Source organism: Symphodus melops, assembly GCF_947650265.1.
Source record: "Symphodus melops genome assembly, chromosome: 15".
Lineage (NCBI taxonomy): Eukaryota > Metazoa > Chordata > Actinopteri > Labriformes > Labridae > Symphodus > Symphodus melops.
The window spans coordinates 5996988-6019068 of NC_136705.1; the positions used below are offsets into that span (position 1 = coordinate 5996988).

Below are 22081 nucleotides of genomic sequence, written 5' to 3' on the forward strand. Positions count from 1 at the left end.
AAAAGTTTTATTGAGCCAACCCATAAATGTACATCTTAAACATTAAGAAATATCCTTCATCACAATCAATGACTCACAACCTCGTTTCTGAACACTTATCAAACATCCTCTCAACCAACTCTGACTTTTCAGCTTCTTCTCTCTCTCACTTTAAGGATTTAAAGGTCCCATATTATAACTTTTGGGGGGGGGGTTCATATATCTATTTTATGTGCCTAGTAAAGTACTTTCACAATCGCTTCATGCAGGCACTTTCCTCTGTCTGTAACGCTCAGAATCCCCCACGAAGAGAAACAAAAAACAAGCAGACTCCCCATATTTGCCAAGTCTGATCTGATTGGTTGGCCAATCTGCTTTCTTGTTATTGGTCAGTTGTTCGGCTTTGTTTTTGCATATGTCCCGCCCCTTGTACCATATTAGGAATGCTACAGTCAGTCCGAGGGGAGCCTGGGCTTGCTACAATGAGCCAATGGGCTTGGATCAGTGACATCATGGGTTTGTGATGTCACAAACTCATTTTCAACGAGGGGGTCTAGGGCCGAGCGTTAGATGCGGCTATTGCTACTGTTAACAGAAGGACATAGGAGAAGTCACGTTTTCCACAAACTTTGAATTTTTGAATGAGAATAGTTATAGAGATTTTTCTCAACCTGACCAAAAGACTTCCTGCGTCCTTCCCTTTTGAAATGCTCACTTCATCTCCCAGGAACAGGAGGATTAGTCCTGCCTTCTCTGTTTACTTATAAAGTAAGAAGGAATATAAACCATAATTAAATGACAGATTCACAGTGAAATTGGTTGACATGCTGTTGATCCAATGCAACTGTGAGAAAAGTGATCCTAATGATGTACATCTAGAAAAACCAAATCAATATAGCCCCAGTAACAAGACATTGTTTGAAATAACAAACACGTTCTTAAACCAGCTAAGGGTTAACTCCACACTGTCACTCAAATATTAAGTATACAGTGTCAAAATAAATCAATCAAAACTAAGAAACTGAACGTGAACATTCCTCATAACTCATTAAATCCGTCATCTTCCAGATGAAGCATTGCTGACTTCAACTTAGCTTCAATAAAAAGTTAAGAAAAGATCAAAATTATCTTCATGCCATCAGCCAAGACATTGTCCAGCAATATGTGGCGCTCAATCAATCTATTAGTGCTAATCATGTTACTGATAACATCCTTGTGAGTATTGACTGTGTTTATCGAGATTAACTTCATTTTTGGATCCTCCCATTTTTCTCCCAACAAGCGCTAACCTATGCTTATGCTGTCATTTTAGGTATGACGCCTCTCAGCACTGAAACAATCCATATGAGCCAAGGTTAGAGTTATTAGCAGTTACTTCCTGAGGGCATTGAGTGCTGTCAGTTAACGTGAGCCAGCAGTTCATGAACCGCATTATGCAAATTATTCAAAGGAAGTGGAAAAATACTGGAGGGTTTTCCCTTCATTTTCAGTGCCTTTATGTCCTATCAACTTTGAAAAGCTGAGGCTGAATCTTGAGTTGTATTCCTGATTTTTACACGAATGTGATGATTTTACTGGTTTGGTTTCTCCTGGCTGAAGTTGCATAGGAGGCTCTTGGCTCCGTTCTGCCACGAATACAGCGTCTCCATTGGAGTTTTTCCATCCTGCACAGGACACAAAATACATAAGCAAGCAGCCTTTTAATAAATGTGATATTAATACTTTTACTTTAGAAGATTATATCAATAATTATTTCACAACTGCAACTATTCAGTCACTGCAAATCAGGTGTGCAGGCATTATGAAAACACCAGGCCAGGATCTATTCTCTGCAGATTGTAAAGTGGGGCTTGTCCAAAACGAGGAGTGCCGAGAAAATAAAGTTTGTCATGACATCAGAACACCTTACAACATTTTAAATTCTGCATAATGAATAATTTTTGTCTCTAGCCATTGCCTTAACAATGATGTTGGCTGGATTTATGTAAGCTGCAAGAAAAGGGGCTCCATGTAGTTCCACTCAAATCCAACTGTGCAAAATCACAACACACAGACAGACAAATAGCACACTATATTGCTTAGCCTTTGCACGCAGTGATTGATAACATAAATGTTGATGCTGCCAGATTAGATTCTAAGATGTATCATAAACAGGTGTGCAATTTCACCACTTTTGCAAAAGCCTAAGGCCCCTTGTCCACCTGGCGTTTTTGCTTTTCAGCGCCAGAGTCTGTTTCAGTTGTTTTCAATGCGTAGAAAGCATTTGAAGCAGAAAGCGGCCCTGTGGATGAAAAGCACAGCATCCAGTGTCTTTCAACAAGCGTTGTCAATAGCGACAGGGCGGACATACAGCACTTTTCTTCTCCGCAAACAAACACTTCTTGCAAAGTTTGCGCTTTTCTGCCCGGGAAAAGACACAAGGTGGACATGGGTCCTAAGTCTTCTTAGATGCTGCCGATGCGTTACAGAACATTTAACTGCACTGGAATAAAAATGTTGAAAGGAAATTAAAAGAAATAAATGGAAACTACATTGTTTAGAACATGTACTTACACAGTTCTTGGTGTTGAGGCTGGCTCCGTACATCATCAACAGCTTGATCATCTTGAACCTGTTTATCCTCACAGCATCGTGCATGGGCGTGTCTCCGTCCTTCAGCCAGAAACACAAAACAGATTTACAGTTATTAGGTTATTTTCTTCTTGGCTGTAGAGATCAACTGGTGTTTCTTTCATTATGTTTTCAAAGGTCTCATTCAGAGTGTGAAATGTACGAGAGGAAATGTTGCATGAAGCTTGTAATTCATGCTAAAAAGAAACAAAAAAGAAAAGACACTGGCAGCTCCTCAACACAGCTCGGCGACAGTAACTTGGTACATTCTGGAATAGAGAGCTGCATTACAGTGTTTTTATTTCCAACTACCATAAATTCCGGACTATAAGCCGCTACTTTTTTGTCACGTTTTGAACACTGCAGCTTTTACAAGGATGCGGCTTATTTATGGATTTTTCTTGCGGGACAATGAGCTTTTGCCGCAAAAAACATTTCACCTTGTCGCGTCGGATCTTAATATCAGTCATTTTGCGCTTCATGCACGCACCCTCATCATGGAAAACACATGGAGAAATACATATGATGCAGCTTTCATGTTAAAGGCGATCGGCCTGGCTGTCAAAGAAGCTAATAGAGCTGCTGCACGTAAAGTTCTGAACAATGACAATGACAACGAAAAAGAGACTAAGGAAGTGAGTAATGAAGTCATTCTGAGGCAGTGAATGGAGGGACTTTTTCTTGTGAAATGTATTACGGTCATCTTTTTCATCAGCCGTGTTACAGACACTGTTCGATCAAGGATTTCCACTAGGCTTCGTATTTGCGGATGTTACCGGTAGTACGTATTTAATCAAAAGTTAAAACAATGTTTTTGTGTCACGTCTTTCTGTGTAAATCGCTCTGTTACAACGTGGACACCTGCGGCTTATAATCAAGTGCGGCTTATATATGTACAAATACATTTATTTACTTATTTTTAGCCGGTGCGGCTTATATCCAGGTGCGCTCAATAGTCCGGAATTTACGGTATATTTGCAGATATTGCACAAGTTTTTGATTTATTTTTTTGTTTCACGTCTTACTCTGTCTTTGGCGTTGACGTCTGCTCCACAGTGAATGAGATGTTCAGCACACTCGCAGTGTCCTGTCCTCACAGCGACGTGGAGAGGAGTGCTGTGCAGCTGAGGAGAGAAGTTCGGATTGATCGATTCAAGCAGAATATGTACACCGCAAAAAGTTCTAATCTTTATGCATTGATCATGTACTCATGTAATCATCATAGACGTTGGTGTTGTGTTCTGTGCCATAGATGACCTATAATAACCCCTCTCCCTCGTTCAGTGTGTGAGCAGCTCACCTTGTCTCTGAACGTGAACTTGGCTCCCTGGTCGAGGAGGAGCTGCAGGGCAGGCAGGCTGCCGCCTCTACAGGCCCAGTGCACCGCTGTGGCCTCCAGCTAAAACACACACACACACCTGTTAGACAAAAACACCTGTCTCTGTGCTCTGTTGATATATTATGATTTATCATACGAGTAGAAAAACAGACAATTATCAGAAACCTTGTCTTTTTTCTCGATTGCAGCTCCTGCCTCCAGGAGTCTTTTCATGACGTCCACGTGTCCTTTAAACGAGGCTTTGTGCAGAGCTGTTCTCTGAAACTATGAGAGAAAGAATTGTGAGCCAAACAGCTGATTTATTTATTAATTAACTGTCAATATGCTGTTAATCATGATGTTTCATTTATAAAACCATTTGAAGCATTCTAACTATAGAACACCTCTTCTCCTATTTTCAATGATAAACTTGAACTTTGTTCACGTGAACGTTTCTTTAACATGTCCATTGAGACTGTGAGAGTTTCCAGTGGCAGATGTTTCTGTGTCAAACGTACGTGGTCGGCTGCATTTGGGTTTCCTCCATCAGTCAGGTACTTTTCCACCACAGGCAGTTTGTTCTCCATGGCTGCTGTCAGAAAAAGATGCTCATCCACATAATCTGGCTGGGAGGTATATAAACAAACAAAGTACATTCATGAACTAGACCTACAGGTTAAAGGTTTCTGGGGCCTAAAAAGAAGGGGAGAGCCCACAGAGGTTAGCTCCAAAGGCTAATGAGAGCCGGAGAGATTTAATGTTCACTGGGAGGCTAGCATTAACACTACTGATGGAATGTGCATACAGTATGTTGATAAAATAAAATCATATCTACATGTATATTCTGGGAGGGCTCTTTCACTGGGGCTTTAAGAGACCCAGCCCTTTCTGTGGTGGGCCTGATAATCAATGTACAAACATAATCCAACTCTTTAAATGGAAACAAATGTGTGTGGTTCATCAGGAAAAAAAACGAAAATATCTCTGTTATTTATTTTTTGCTGAGTCAGTTTTTGTGTGGAAAAAAAAAAAAAAAATCTCATTCAAACAGAGTTTGGTTTTCTTTGTTTAGATTGGTGTTTTTGCATTATCTTATCAACTTTTTGAGTGCACTACAAAACAAAAAGAAATACATACATTCCACAATGATGCTTTTAAATCTGGTCTGGTCAGTATCAATCTTCTCAACCTTCTTCCACCTCTAATATACTCAACATGAGGGCTTAGCCTAGCTTTAATTATTATTTAACTATTTGTAAATTAAGTCATGCCTTCAAAAAAAAAAAAGAATAAAAGCTTACCACAGTCTCAGGTTCTGGCTCATGTCTCTTCTTGTGCACATGGACCTTCCTCTCTCTCCTCCTCTTCTTCAGCTGCAGGATGTTGAAGAGGTCGTCTACTGTCTCCAACTTTAACCTGCCGCTTTTATCCGTCTAACAGGGCAGTGACAAACAAGAAGGTTTTGAGCACAAAGCAACAACAGTGAATGAAGAAACCTAATGTGATGTGCAAAGTCAATAAAAAAATTATAAAAAATGACCTAAAGTCCCAACACCTACAACTGCATGCTATGTTAAACAACTATGGCAAAAATGTGTTTGTAAATCACATTTAATCTATTTGATATTCAAACAATAATCATGGTATGAAGTATAAAGAAAGTCAGTTCCCAAAATGGAAATTATTTACTGAAATCCATTATGATCCTTACATTTATAAACTCAAAAAAATCTGCAAGGATCTTTAACTAGAAATCATTCAAATCATGTTTGCTTGTGTATTATCTGATGACATTAATGTGTTTTCATTTTTGAATGTTTGGTAAACTTTTAATAGACATGGTAAAGTCAACAGGCAAACAAAAAAAAGGTTTGGAGTCCAGATTAACCCTGAATAGAAAATAGCACAAAATCAAATATTATTCTCACAAAGGCCACCAAGAGGCAGCATTGACCAAGAGACACATTCATAAGAGGCAGCTGCAGACTCATACCAACATCACCCCTGTCTTGGTTTAGGTAGTGAGTACCATGTTTGATTGATTTCTTAGTGACACTGATGTACAGCCGGAGCCCTCCAATTAAAACTGTGAACAGTGGCGAATGAATGCTGAGTAATTATACCCTACTGAAGGTATTATTGTGCTTTGTCTGATACCTCTACTCTTCTTTTCTATTTACATTGATAACAACGATCTCTGTACTCTTGTGTATTTGTTGTTGGTGTTGTTCTCACGTGGAGCGCTGCCACGCTGACTTCCTCATGCTCGCTTCCACTGTCGCTCTCCTCTGACAGACCCCCGTCCACCAGCTCTCCATGGGTTTTGCGGTCATCCTGCTTCTCTTGATTGACAGCTGCCTCATACACGCCCCCATGAAAGTCCACCGCCTCTTTGCCCTCTGACCTCTTGCTGGATACCTGAAGGACATGTTAATACATTTAAACTTCATGAAAACGCTCCCTCCTTGTATTTGACTTAAAGTCACAAAAAAATATGAATTTGCTTTTGGTATACGAAGAAGCTTCTCAGTAAATAGTTCAGGTACAGTAATTGACAGATCCAACATTAAGTTTAGCTTATGTGAGATCCAAAAAAGGGGGTCTAAACTGTTCAGAGGTCAAAACATTTGGAAATCTTGTGTTTTAGTTGAAGCAAGTGAAACAAATGAGCAGCTGCTGTAGCGAACAGAGCACTATATCCAACACATTAACACACAACTCATTAGTGACTGTTTACATGATATTGAACGAGTCATGTTATCATCCAAACTAAATCATTTTATCAAACCTATCACTGGGAAATGGAAACATCAATTTAAATACATGTTTAAAAAGTAATAATGAGGGAGAAGTAGCTGTGATAAGATAATAACATCAACATCAACTTAAGTTGTAATTGCACACTCTGCCTTTCAAGCACTTAGGGCTTAAAGGATAATGAAGCGACAAAGTTAAAGAAACCAAAGGAAGTTTAAAGTGAGTTGTAGAGGTTGTAAGATGTTTGAAGGATTCTCTGTATTTGTGTCTCAATGATATAATTCTCTTTAGTTGTGAAGTTTCCTATTTGTAGGTAAGGAGAGTGTGGTTGTAAATTAACCTCCCTTTGAAGGTAAACTTATTTGTTTTGAATGAGTTAGACAAATCCAGAATGTATGCTTCACAAGGAAAAAGTGACAATTGTTTGATGTATGTATGTAAAGAATATAAGTAATGAAAACAAAGACTTCTTGGTTCATCAACTTTTGCAAACTGAAAACATTTATATTGGTATATTTTGCTCTTTAGTTGGCTCAATCTAATATATTTCTTTAGCTAAAAAAGATCACTCCCCTATTTCCCATATTAGCTCCAATAATCAGATCTTACCAGTTCCTCAACACTGTGCAGTCCCATTCTTCTTCTTGTTAAGCAGGAGATAAATGACAGTGAGTGTCTGGAGGTAGAGTAAAGTCCACTGGTCCTCTGCTGTGAAATTCAGCGTCTCTGTCTGTCTCTTCTGTCTTCAGTCGGACCCTGTGCCTCTTATACCAAACCTCTGCAGAAATAAATAGGGGGCCTGCCACTCAAGTGGGATCACATTACTGCCCTCATGTGCTCATATGGCACACTCTGCGCTACCAACATCACCCCCCTTACCTTCACAGACAGCCCCTCCCATTATCATCACTGCCTAGTTTAGGATGCTGTATAGGTCATTGTGCAAAAGAAGGATTACAAGTATGAGGGTTCACTCTGCCAAACAAACACATGGTTTACATTAAGGGATTGAATATTCAGGAAAGCAATATTAGGAGGATACCAGATAGTTGTCTGGGACATCATTACTGTTAAGGACTTTTTAGAACACAAGACTTTAATAATTTAGCTTTAATAATTTAATAATTTAGATCTTCTGAGATAAAGTTCAAATTGAGAGCATAAGCAATTAAACTCACAGACAAAGTTCAAAAAGTCAATATGAGTTCAACATTCAAGTTACAAATAACGTTTTATAAAATCTTCCACAAAGGATCAAAATATGTTCATAATATTTGAAATTTCTCTGAGAGACGAAAAATAAAATCCGCTCCATGAAAGCTGTACTGCTTAACACTAATTATCCTGTTAATTATCGTTTTTGGGAAAAGATTCATTTACTTTTAAGAAACCATCTTCAATTTACCAATTTAATAATTTGCAGTAGACTGTTCTGTAAACCATTAAATCTAGTTTTGTCTACATTTATTGCAGCATGGAAAAACAGTTTTATTTTCCCCAGAACACAGAGCAGCATAAATTCTAAAATGAAAAAAAAAACAATAATTTGTTATTTTTAGTCAAAACATGCATAAACAGTTGCAGAAGAACAGTACATGTTTGTTAAATAATGTAATGCATTTTCAGTAACGACCAACTTTTTGTGTACTGTCGACTACAGAGTGAGTCATCTCCTTAAAAATAGACCATCTTCGGTAGTGTCCCGTCCCACTGGGCACGTGGCCACAGATATGCAGTGATATCACTGTTAGGAGAGGTTCATGGTGGTAAAGAAATAAATAGTCAAAATTCCAACCATTGCACCTCTCGCTGTGAACTGCAACCAATCACAGATCGAGGTCAAAGGTCAGCATGGTTCCTCACTGTCTGACAGTGAGCCATCTGTGATGTCATATCAGGTGCTTTTTTTCCTGCTGGTAAACAGCACATTACACATCTCTGACAGTGATGACACCTCACTGGATCTGACATTCACACGCTTTGGTGTGCTGACCAATCAGAGGCCATAGAGTGACATCATGAGGCATAATGTACAAAAATAGCATTTACAAATATATGCTGTGTTCAAAGTCATCATAGTTTAAAATTAGTTTTAAATGCTATTTTACCTGACAACACCACTACTTTTAAAACACACAATTGCACAGCAGCAAAAAACGTTCATATGTACATGATTATAATTTGTAATACCCGAGCGACAGCAAACACATTTACTCAAAACGGTATTGAAGTAGATCAAATCTGTTTCTTCTTAAGAGTTGATCTAGTTCAGAAATAGTTAACAAGCTGTCTGTGAAATCTTTATCTCCTACAAAATATGTTTACTAATGTTTGTAACTTTTCAAGAATGTTCCATAAACTATAGTCTACAGGAAGATATTGTAAACAACATAATGTTTATTATTTATTGCAAAGACTTCTGGGAGACCAATGGGGTACAGTAACTTTCCTAAACAACGGAAGGAATACAGTAGTAAGACAAAATGCAATTACTTATCAGTAGAACAAAACAGTCAAATTGAAATCTGAAAATGTAACATTAGTCTACTTTGCTGATTCTTCCTTGGTCATTTTTTCACATTAAAACTGAGCAGTACTCCAACAACAGCCTTGTTGTACAAGTCAGAGCCTTCCCTTCTTCTCAAAGGGAATTTATAGCGAGCTATTTTTAAGGCTGACCTTGGGACTGAAATAGTAGGTAAAAAGGAGAAACTGTTTGAGATGGAGACCTTCAAAGTCACTGCGACCATTTTTAACATCAGCTGTAGAAGAATTTGCTGTGCAAGAATAACTTTGGTCAAGCGCACAACTTGCTCAAGTGCACAACTAGGGCAGTGTGTATTTAGTTCAAGCTGCTGTTCAGACACAATACAGAAAAATTACAAACAGGGACATTACAGTGCCTTTGTGAATTAGCGTGTGTGACAGTTTATGACAGTGATGGATATGGTTAATGTACACAATAAGAGGTGGTATGAAGCTCAACAAGCGTGGTTGTCACGTTGGAAATACTATCTCCTCTTACAGTAACTTTCAATCAATCCAGAAACAAAAAGGCAAGAGGTGGGGTGGGCCTTAAGCCCCTGACACACCATGCAGAAGGCAAAGAACTAGTGGCAATGAAGGCCGCCTGTTTCCCTGTGTGTTCTTTTGGGTCTCCTCCCCCTTTGCCCTTCTGTGTGTGTGTGTGTGTGTGTGTGTGTGTGTGTGTGTGTCTGTGTGTGTGTCTGTGTGTCTGTGTGTGTTTGTCTCTCTGGGGGGGCGTGGCTTCTTCAATCAAGCACCTGAAGCTCATCTCCTCATCTGCCTCAGTACAAAACCCTCGTCTCAACTCATCGCCAGATTATTGAGTCTACTGAAGTGGTAGATATGATTGGCTGCTCTCAACATTTGTTATATTGATTCCCTGTGTTTGTTGCAGTACTAACAGAGATTTCTCTTCTGTCGTCCAGATTCTAACCACTTCACCACGATATAGTGTAATTATATACTTCTAAAAAATGTACTAAATAAGTTAACTAACTGTATCCTTAAATTAAACAGTGATTTCTTTTAGAAATCTTTACCTCTAAGCACTTAAAGAAACATGTTAATTTGCCTGTGAGAAAGAGTTGAATGACATGTTGCCATAGTCCCTGGTCTCCCCTATTTTACACCAGCAGCAACACTGACCATGAGCTATGAGCAGCATGAGAAGCACCAACTTTTCATCCATTTATTTCCGTTCTGTGAAGAAGTCTGTGATTGCTTTGCTGACAGCTTCACGGCTCCATCAGGTGTAGCTATATCATGTTTTTGACTCATTGCATGCATGTGCACCTGGCTCATAGAGTGACGCAAATTAAAACAGTGCAGGTCACTAAAATAATGTCCCTTGTGCCTATTTAAGTGGCCGCTCCCTCCTCTCAAACAGGGGGAGTGAGAAGATGACACTATCTTTATGCGGCTCACACTGTGTGTGTGTGTGTGTGTGTGTGTGTGTGTGTGTGTGTGTGTGTGTGTGTGTGTGTGTGTGTGTGTGTGTGTGTGTGTGTGTGTGTGTGTGTGTGTGTGTGTGTGTGTGTGTGTGTGTGTGTGTGTGTGTGTGTGTGTGTGTGTGTGTGTGTGTGTGTGTGTGTGTGTGTGTGGCGTGTAGCGTGTAGCGTCTGTGCAGCCTGGTCAGCAGCATGGTGTTAGTCTTAGACTGGTTTAGCGTTAAACCCTGAGGGATACATCATGGGATTCTGTAATTATAAATAGGACACGTGCCGAATTCCTTCTCTGGAAATATATCTAGTTTATTCTATTATTAGGCGTGCAAATTCTCCCCTCACCCAGTATCCTCATTGTGGGGTTGGAAGGGGCACTGTATTCAAGAGATCGATTGCAGCACCTCAGCACTCTTTACGAGTCTGTCATCATATGAAGACAATCATTCACTCACAGAGACAAAACGTCCGGTCGTAATTCAAAACACTGTTTGCTTTCTGACAAGAGCCTGCAGGCTCCACAACCCCCTGACTGCCCTCTCGTCATCTGTCCAAGAGAGCTGTAACTGACAGCAATGAAATGTAAAGGTAATTTGTCACACTGCTGCCACATTTGTCAGATTAGACAGGAAGGGGGAATGACAACACAGATGGGATGATACAAAAAGAGAAAGGTAGCACTCAGTCATATCGGTATAAGGGCTTTTGAATACTCAGCACTACCAAATGTGAAATTAACCAGTATCCCAAGGAGTGTGTGTTTTGGGTGATTTGATTCCATAATATATTATTTTCTTCCACTGTTCAGTTCCAAAGCTGGGAGCATTGTACCTTTTTCCTCAGGTACAGACTTACTAAAAAGAACCCAGGTAAAACTGCAACTTGTGATTTCAGTAAAGTCAGTGAAATTGAATTCAATAATAACTTTATTTAAAAAGAATAACTTGCTTGAAAAGTAATTTGTTAAATCTTTAAATTTGTAAAAACTCTGACAGGGTGCTTTTATATTTAGTCCTAGTCTTTAGTGTGTTTCCCTGTATCCCTGTGTCCTTCTATGTTGGCTGTAAGTTTGGTTCCTGTTTGATTTGTGTGTATGATTCCTGGTGTTTACTTGTTTAGTCTTCAGTGTTTCCCGTTATGTTTTGTAATGTCTTCACCCCATGCTTCTCTGTTTTCTTAAATCCTTTAGTTCCTTACGTTTCTTCAGTGTTCCATGTTATTAGTATTGTCTGGTTTCCTGCCTCTCTGCGTTTCACTCCTGTCTTGATTACCCTGATTGTCCTCACCTGTTTTATTAGTCTCACCTGTGCCTGATTACCCCATGTCTATTTAGTCTCTGTGTTCAGTCCCTCATGTTGTCAGTTCTTTTCAGTTTGTCGGTATTGTTTGCAGTCTGTCGGTTCAGTGTCTTTTCTAGAAGTTACTTGTTTCCCCGTGTTCTATGATCCCTGGATTTGCTTTGTTTTTCTCTGCTTGGGTTTTGGACGTTTTGGATTTATTTGAGTAAGTTTTGTTTTGCCTTTTATTTAATACATTTTTTGTTTGCTGCAATTAGGTCCTCCCTCCCTGTGTTCTACCTGATTACGTGACACATTTGGCCTCATATTCTGTCTGGCATTGTGTGGAGCATTTCTGTATTTTGATATGATGTGAATTTCTATGTTTTATTGTATTGTTTATGTGTTCTGTGTTGACCTGCCTGGGGACTGCAGATAGAAATGATCAAACTGCTACAATCTGGTACGAAGAATCTTCTCTCTGTGAGATTAATGTTATTTTTGTACCTGGTCCCTGACAACTAAACTAATAAACTAAACATATATAGGTCTAAAGGGAACACAAGAACAGAGGAAGTAGTGAAGCAGGTTAGTTTAACGTTTAACAGTGCTTGGTAACTCTTGGTCAGTACAACCTCAGTGTTCGCCTACACTTCATTTGTCTTTCAACTGCAACGCCGATGCACAAAGATGCTTCAGGACCTGGTGGGTTCAGGTAATCCCTCTGGAAAATATCTTGTGGAAATAAAGTTTGTTGCTTAGCAGCGCTGGCCAAAAAACGATTTACTGGAAAATAAGTTATTTGTTGCCAAGCAACATTATCTTATTGGCTGTATGAGGATCATATGGGAAATACTGAGGTCTTCAGTATTTACTAACTCATTGCACTGGCGTATTTGCATGTTTATCAGTGGGTTGATTGTGTCACAGATGCATATATATGTATATGTTTATCTTTGTGTGTTTTAAGAACCAGTCAAAGACAGAAGGCACAAAATGAAAAGACATTTAAAAAAAAAAAAAAAGAAAATTAACTTCAACCCTATTTTCTTCTTAAAGCAGCTGCCATTGATATAATTGTAGTACCATTACAGAATGATAGAGCCTAAGGTATGTCAAGGCTTCACTTTCAGCTGTGTCCACTTGACTATTTTAGTCCCTGAACTTGAACTCTTGAGCAAATGTGATCACATCTGCCTCAATAACAGCAGCATCCTAAAATGTCTTTTAACTACGAAGAGAGGTGAAGATTTCTTTTTTTTAATTATTTAAAAAACCATGTAGAAAACTACAAAAGTCTGAGAGACGTAACTTTCCATTTAACGTTACAAAGTGTTCTACTTTATTTACAATTATGTTTTTGTCACCCTGTTCAACACCCAGGACAGAGTTTCTAGTTTTGCAACGTATTGCCCCTTGATGTAGAAATAACAGAATAATGTCACTGGGGTCACTGATCCATCTTTTCCTTGTCTCTATGCTTTTTGCACTTTATCCTTATTTTAAAAGGACGGGCTGTTTGTGTGGATGACACAGGCTGTTTTGCTGCTGCAGTTTATGACTGTGTAAGAATGAGGTCAGTTTGGATGCTGTAGCATGAGACGGAAGAGATACAAGCTGTTGCCCAGTCCACCTGACCCTGATCCACACCCCCTCCCACACACACATCCACATATAAACACTTCCTGTGTGAGTGCTAATAGAGATTAAGAGTGAAGCATCTTACTGTATATTAATAGTCACAGAGAGCCTGATGGAAGTAATGAGGGTATTTAAGAGAGTGGAGATGTGATGGGATTAAGCAAAAGATTCATCAGCATAAAAGGCAGCCATAAAGTTGCTCTTCAGGAAGATTCATGATTCAAGGTCACTGGGTAACTGTGAGTGCGTGTGTGTGGTTTCACGTGTGAATCAAACATGTGATCATCCTAAAAGTCAGGTCAGAGGTCAAGTGCAGGAACCGAACACCTGCTGTAATGCGACACACACACACACACTCACACACACACGCACACACACAAACACGCATCCAGGCGCACACGTACACGCACACACACACACGCACACGCACACACACATTCTGAGCTTCACCCTTTACAAGTTATTTCAAACTGTCACCTCTGAGAATAAACAATCTCTAATCCTTCTGTAATCTCCTTCACACCTCTAATTTAGATCCTCTCTAAAAACACAGAGTGGGTTAATAAAGAAGAAACCAGGCCTAGGTCAATCTGCAACGTGCTTCAAATCGTCTTGTCTGAAACCTAACCCATGGCAATCTTGTCACTAAAGGTCTTCTGTCCTCATAGGTCACATAGACAAATCCCTTTTATTTTTAATATCAGTTTTAAAACTGAGCTTCTGAATAAAGCTCACATACAGATTGCAATTATTGTATATACACACACACACACACACCTACACACACACACACACACACACACACACACACACACACACACACACACACACACACACACACACACACACACAGGTACACACCTGACAGTAAATTTGAATCAGATAGATACTTTACTATTCTTGGCGGAAATTCAGGGAAGAAGATATCCCCACACACTTGCTCAAATGCAAAGTTTGAATTCCATCCAAATCCCAATGTCTAAACCTAAAAAAAATGATCACCTGAAGAAAACTATGGGTTGAAACACTGAATTTGATGGAATAAAAAAAAACTTGTGTGGCATTTAAGCAATTTTGTGGGCATATCTTCTTTAGTCTGCTGTTTTTGCACTACCTCCTTTTACTGGGAAATTACTCTCATATTTAAAAAGTTTTTTTTCCCCCCTTAAACCACACGGAGGAGCAATACATTGTGTTGTGCGTGTGTATGTGTCTGAGAGTGTGTTTTCATGGGTATATGTTCGCAAGAATTCCAACTGCTCGCCATAAACAGGTGCTGTGGGCGCAGTAACGGGGTGTTAGAGGCGATGTGGTGAGGAAAGGCTCGCAGACACCAAACAGCAGCTTCAGAGGGATTTGTGTTGATCCTCAGTTCAAGGTTAAAGATGGAAGGGGGGGGGGGGGGGGTGAGGGCTAATAATGATCAGTATTATAAAGTGCTGTAAACACTGCTAAAGAGAAATGTCTGTCCGTCATGTGACACGCCTCTGCAGTGAGGTCAGTGCCAGATTAATTTGTCGGATGTGAAGGAGCTGCGGTCATATTCTATCTTTATAGCAATATGATGTGCTGGATTAAGGATTAGGATTTAGGATACTGGTTGAAGTATTACTTGCAATGTACAGTATATACAAACACAAACAAAAAAGGTAACGTATGTATGGCCTAAAATTATTATTTTGATGCTTGTGAACGTGCAACAGTGAAGTCATTCTGTGATAATGCCAAAAAAAAAGCTAAGAAAAACAGACAAACTGTCAGCAAACAAATGTGAAAGTGACTTTTCTTTTTGTTTTCAGTATTGTTTTGTTCTGCTTTTACTGGATAAAACAGCTGAAGAGAGACAGGACATGTTAGAAGGAGAGATTAGGGGAGGAAATGCAGCAAAGGGTCGAGGTTGGATTTGAACCAACAGCTGCTGTGATGAGGACGAGAGCCTCTGTACACAACCACTACCCACTACCACCCCCCCACCCCCACCCACCCACCCCAGACATAACTTTTCAAAACTTTGGTGACAGAAATGAATTCTAAGGGATTAAACCTCAGGAAAGGCAATTGTGGGGGCCCCACCCCGTTGTCTAAACACACACGTGCTCTCACTGTGCTATGTGTTACAACCTTGATAACAACACCTGTTGATATCCTATGTCACACAACATATTTGCAGCATTACTCTCTTTAGCTACAGCCAAAATGTCAATGCATTATAGATTTATAATGTAGGGAGGAGTAAATACAGGATGATATGCAGTCAAGGCATGAGGCCAGAGTTGAAACAAGTGTGTTTAAAAAATAAGACGTCTTTTCTTGTTTGGGTGAATAAGTCGTTTTCATCCTTTAGAAGTTAGGCAACAGCTGGAAGAAGTTTCATGTCTTTTGCCATTTGTCAGTGTTGATATCTAATGCCTTCTCTGTTATCCATCTACCCAGCACTGTTGCAGGAGCATATCTGTGGTTAGAGCTGCCATGTTGGGGGAACCTCATCCACTGGTACCCATTACACCCTGAAAATAATCCCGTTTGCTCAACTGTGATTCAGCTGCCGTTAAGATGCCGCTCGTTTCATTCAGAGGGTGGGGCAATCATCAGGAAGATTTGGCAATATTGGATGCAAAACAAGGTTAAATTTAGAGGTGAGGCACAGATTGTATCCAATACATCTGTGGGAGATATTTTTGCCAAGGGATGGCATGATAGATACTGAGCATATACTGAGCAATCTGTTGCTGCTAATATTTCTCAGTAAGAAGTCACAGTCTCAAAGATGATGCAGTGAATGAAAGCAGTCTTGGAGATAGATATTTTTGTTGTCGTAACTTTATGCAGTGATGGTGGATTTGTACAGTTTGTATCTCCAAATGGGTGCATTAATGCCAAAAGAAAATATGAGTGTTAGAATAAGCCACTGTGTCTCTTATTAAACATGCGGCAACTCCAAAGAACAAATCTTTCTGTAAAGGGCTGATTCAGCCTGAAAGTCAACAGTAATGCACTGGACTCAAGCCAGTATTTGTTTTTGAGCTGCTTCAAGTTAACATTGAATTTTATAGTATTGGGGGGCTCAAAGAGTAGGAGTCCATCCCAGCATGCATTGAGCAAGAGAAGAGAAAAGCCCAGAAAAGGTCACTAGTCCAACCATCATCACTATTATTTAAATGTTAAATGTGCATCAGTAATGTAGCCAATTTATAATCTTCCACATGCTGAAGTAGCCCCCTCACATGCACTTCCATACACTGTCATGGTTTGGTTTGGTTTATATTGTATTTCAGTGTTTTGAGTTCTGTTTTAGTAATTCTCTAGTGTTGCCTCTTGTGTGTTTCTTAGTTCATTCTTTAGTGTTTCCTGTTTTTAAGTTGCAGTTCTGGTCTTCAGTGTTGTCTGGTTTCCTGCCTCTCTGTGTTTCCCTCCTGTCTTGATTACCCTGATTGTCCTCACCTGTCTGATTAGTCTCACCTGTGCCTGATTATTTAGTCTCTGTGTTCCTTCCCTCCTGTTGTCAATTCATTGTAGATTGTTTGTAGTTAGCCTGTTAGTCTTTCTATGTGAGTGTCATGCTCAGTCTGAGTCCGTCATTTGTTCACTCTGCTCCCTGGATTTATTTGGTTTTGGATTTTTCTCCTCATCCCTTTTTGGAGGTTTTTGGATTTATTATTATTATTACTGCTGTAATAGCTCAGCTGGGAGATTCTTTGTTACATTACGGTCCAGTCTTTTTTTTTATTTTTTATTTAACCTTTATATAACCAGGTAATTAACCCATTGAGATGAAGATCTTTTTCACAAAGGTGACCTGGCCAAGAGGGCAGCAGCACACGTCATGATAAATAGTACATGATTAAAACAGTTTACAGACAATAAGTTAAGAAAAAAAACAATTGCAATGAACAGATCAGTGCAGGACCCCAATACTGATGAATAAGTGAACTATACAATCTGCATCAGACACTAAGTTCTTAAAGCAAATCTGCAACAACCTGAAGATAGAAGAGTCACAAAGAAACATGTTGACTGATTCCCAAACCCTGGAACCTTGTAAACGCTTTGATGTTAAATCTGCATATGTTTTATGCTCCTTTTTGACTCATGCAACTACCTATTTGTAGTATTGCTTGCACGTATGAAAATGTGTCTGTGAATGGGACTGGTGTAAATCATGTAGTGAGAATAATTAGTCATTCAAAGTGAAATGACGACAGGGATGAGTCAGTCAGGAACCAACTGAAGGAGCTTTTGAGAACCAAAATAGTAAAAATACAGATGAGAGTGGATGGAAAAGAAGAAGTGTCAGAAATGGAAAGGAGAAATAGAGAAGAATTTAATTTTAGATTCAGAGAAGAAGGTGACAAAAAGAATGGAGGAATAAGAGAAACTGAAGTATGGTCTTTAAATGAGAAAAACAGAGCCCATTGGAAAGGAGGGGGAAGAGAATTCATGAGGCAGTGGTCAGAAATTGGTGGGTTCAGAAGTTGATATGCATTCCTGCAGGGTGAGGATACGGAATGATGACTGCCAGTTGCGCACAGAAACCTCCTTGTCTGTCTGTCTGTCTGTCTGTCTGTCTGTCTGTCTGTCTGTCTGTCTGTCTGTCTGTCTGTCTGTCTGTCTGTCTGTCTGTCTGTCTGTCTGTCTGTCTGTCTGTCTGTCTGTCTGTCTGTCTGTCTGTCTGTCTGTCTGTCTGTCTGTCTGTCTGTCTGTCTGTCTGTCTGTCTGTCTGTCTGTCTGTTTCCTGCATTATTCTGTTCTGTTTACTATTGCATATACTGTACGCCTGTTTACATCTTTAGTCCGATCACTGTCCACTTATACCTTCTTTTTTTTATTTTGTTACTTCTTTTTAATTTTGTATTTGAACTTTGTACTTGCATTTTGACACTTTATTCTTTTGCTGAAACTTTATCTTTGGTTACATTTTTAGTATTCCTGCACTGTCATTAATTTATTGCTCTGCATTTGAATTTCCCCACGGGGACACATTTTTGAATTAAATTGAGATCCTGTTAAAGATGTGACAGAAGTGGAGATTTGAAGCTTCTCTTGTGGTTTTCTAATCTTTCTTCTTTTAAACAATAGATTTTTTTCGGATTCACATTTCAGTCTGTATCCTAGCAAATTAAAAAAAAAACGTTTAGTTTGCCTTAACATTGGTATTGTTCTGAGGATGATGATTTGTGTTTTTGTTGTTGATGATCTTGAACTTTCATAGAAATACTAATCAAATGAAGAAAAAAAAAATTATGAATCCTTATGTACTCAATATTTCCACATTTCCGTAAAATATATTTTCCCATGACCTAACCTCGTGCAAGCCCCTTTCAATTGTTTTCCATTTTGGGAATAAAATCACAAGAGCTACATAACAGTTGTTCCACTCGCCCAATGAAAAAAAAGATATAAATAATTTGGACTTTCATATAAATACAACCAGGTGCTGGATGGGAAACGATCCCTAGAGGAATATGTATGCAGACGGTTAGCCTGCAAGAATAGATACTCACTCTATGGAAAATATGAAAGTATGTGACTATAAACTCTGATGTGAGAGAATCAGAGACGTATTTTCAATGTCTGGTAGTGTGGCCATCATGTACTTTCTGTTTTTAGCACTTGTTTTATTGTTAGCATGTTAAAATACAAGACTAAGATGTTTGACATGGCAAACATTTCAGCATCAGCATGTTGGCCTTTGTGCGCACGGGAGCATGCTGGAAAACAAAGTACACTAAAAGTTTTAATTTCCGCTTTACAGGCGACAGGGGTATCGCAACATTTTCACAAATATGTGTAACTCACAGGCCTTCACCTTCTCTCCCACAGGTTTAAACTCATCTATAATCTATCTATCTATCTATCTATCTATCTATCTATCTATCTATCTATCTATCTATCTATCTATCTATCTATCTATCTATCTATCTATCTATCTATCTATCTATCTATCTATCTATCTATCTATCTATCTATCTATCTATCTATCTATCTATCTATCTATCTATCTATCAAAATATATATATATATATATATATATATATATATATAGCTCCTGTATCTATGTAGACTAGTGTGCATGCACCTTACACAACAGATAAAGTGTGACGCTTTTGTGATTTAAATAAACGGATAAAAATACGTGGTGGTGAAAGAGCTGCCATGTAAGAGCAGTCTAAGTATACAGCTGAGTCCCTCTCTCAAACACAGTTGTCGGTCTCTGTGAAAAATATATTTTCTTTGCTGTCTTTATTTTTTGTCCTGCTCTAGTATCTGTATCCCAACAGTTTGTCTGTATCTCTTTATGTTTACATTCTTCCTCTTATATTTCTCTATCTTAACTCGGCACTTTATTCTTTCAACACTTTCTCCTCATTGGTCTCATTCGTTTTCCTTATATAGAAAATAACATTTGTCTCCCATCACTTTCACATCAATCCTTTCTTTTTGATTCATTTTTAAACCTCTCATTCTGTTGCTCTTATTTGTAATCAGTACGTCTAAGTCTGTTTATTTCGCACAGCAGATGTTCCCTATACTTCTTTTCTCTGCACCTGTCAACCACTTAGTCTCTTTTTCTTTCACTCCCAGTTTTTATTTGTCTCTAAAGTTCACTCACGTCAGGATAACTGGTCATCATCAATGACGGGGAAAAGACATTTTGTTCATGTAAAGATACTTTTGATTGATTCACGTTTTGCAACAGACATTCACACGTCTTTTTTGTATACGGTATCATCCATACTGTTGTTGTTGTTAGAGCTTTTATAAGATTCCAACTTTTTGAACTGAAGGTATGAACAAACTGAAATCGAAAGAACGACTTCACAACTCGGAAACTGGGGCGATCTATCCAAGGAGCACCTGAGTGCAGCACGTTTGAAGGGAGGTGGAAACAATGAAAAAACAGGTGAGACCCATCAGGTAATAGAGACGCTAGTGACACTGTTGGAAGGAAAAGACCTGAAACGACCTGAAACTATAGAGACTTGAATAAACGATTACATTTTCTTATCATTTGACAGCCCTATATAAAAACCTGAGTCAAACATAAACAAGCTGAAGGAAGCACTGTGCCGTGCGTGTGAACACAGAGCTGAGAACAACAGATTGAAAGGGTATTTCATTATTAATTTATTTTTAGAAAGTCATCACTCAGCAATACATTAACATGCTAAAATATGATCTGTGACCAAAATAATAACATCGCAGATACAAGCAACGGATATGTAGGTTGGGCATGCCTCACGCCCATCTGGGAGGAGACCCCAGGGCAAACCCAGAATATGGTGGAGGGATTTTATGTCCTGTATCGCCTAGGAATGCCTCGGAATCACCCAGGAGGAGCTAGAAATCGTTGCCTGGAGAGAGGGCAGTTGACTTACTGCGCCTGCTGCCACCGCGACCCGACCTCGGATAAGTGCAGAAAATGAAATGCAATTGAACTTTTCAATTCCTTTCAAAATAGATATCCAAACTTTTATACTGCTGCTTTACACATACATACAGTATTTCCCTCTTTTGTGACTTTCATCTTAAAAAAAAAAAAGAAAAGTACCTGCACCTCAGGAGATGGAGGGGGAAGAGTTATTAAGCCATCCCCACAGCCAATCATCCCCAAGAATTCACTGAATATGTTTGTGTTTCAGAGCAATTTTTTTTATTGAGGAATTTATAATCTGAAAGACTGTCCAACTGGGTGACTGGGAACTGTGTTTCCATGGTGATGCATTCCACTTCCCAAAACAAGAGGTCATATCCCACAGGGTGATGTCATTGAAGACAGTTTTCCCTCCAGTGGCCCCTTGAGTGTGTCAGTGCAGGACCATACAATCTGCAGGAGGATAAGTAAAACAAAAACATCTCTGAAATGGGTTTTAATCTTCTTCACTCACATTCAAAAAGGCAGCTGTAAGATGCTCCCAGCTTAGTCCAGATGTTGAGAACAAAAAATTGGAAAACATTCCTCAGATGCAAAGTAAGGATATCAGTTATTCTGCATTCTCTCAATGACATTGCTATACCACTGATGTAAGCAGGTGTTTACCAGTTCAGCTTCCTCACAGATGTCACACAACCAGAGGGGAGATTAAATTCATGTTCAATAAAATCTGTGGACCCAATAATGATGAGTGCATCTCTTTCCATGCTTTTTTTATATCATTATATGAATCAATAATGATTGACCTTAATTTCAATATTAGACTTTAATAGTTGAAACTCGCACATGACTGGCTTTGGACTTGGTGATAGTTGGACAATGACACACTTTTGCAAGACAGTATTTTTTTTTTATGTTTCCCCTGTTCATGCGGTCTTCTCCTAGAATTGACCTTTTCCTGTTCAGCAACTTGCAAGCCCCTTACATCCACCGAAACACAATCAATGCAATTACCATAAGCAATCCGGCTCCTGTATGTCTTGCTATTAACATGCAATCAGTTACTGGACCTTCCACCTGATTGGGTTTCAGCACATCCTGACTTTAAGACCCTGACTTTAACAATGTAATGATAATCAAAGAATAGTCCTCCTTTGTG

At 39.1% G+C, this 22081-nt stretch overlaps 1 protein-coding gene across 1 annotated transcript; it reads right to left on the reverse strand.

The window, feature by feature from the left end:
• Window positions 1–60: 60 nt before the first annotated feature.
• Window positions 61–7405, reverse strand: LOC306835903 (uncharacterized protein). The gene is made up of 9 exons (XM_079362690.1): window positions 7274–7405; window positions 6143–6325; window positions 5209–5340; window positions 4426–4533; window positions 4094–4192; window positions 3890–3988; window positions 3615–3713; window positions 2533–2631; window positions 61–1643 (listed from the first exon to the last, which is right to left on the reverse strand). The coding sequence occupies exons 1-9, from the start codon at window positions 7298–7300 to the stop codon at window positions 1551–1553; spliced, it is 939 nt and encodes a 312-aa protein (XP_079218816.1). The 5' UTR covers window positions 7301–7405; the 3' UTR covers window positions 61–1550.
• Between the last annotated feature and the right edge of the window lie 14676 nt (window positions 7406–22081).

Excerpts from the sequence above, each read along its gene's own strand:
- LOC306835903 (XM_079362690.1), bottom strand. The coding sequence starts at position 7,300 with ATGGGACTGCACAGTGTTGAGGAACTG. Across the intron at positions 3,989-4,093 it reads CAATCGAGAAAAAAGACAAG|CTGGAGGCCACAGCGGTGCA; the intron begins GTTTCTGATAAT and ends TGTGTGTTTTAG. Across the intron at positions 1,644-2,532 it reads GCCTCAACACCAAGAACTGT|GATGGAAAAACTCCAATGGA; the intron begins GTAAGTACATGT and ends TGTCCTGTGCAG.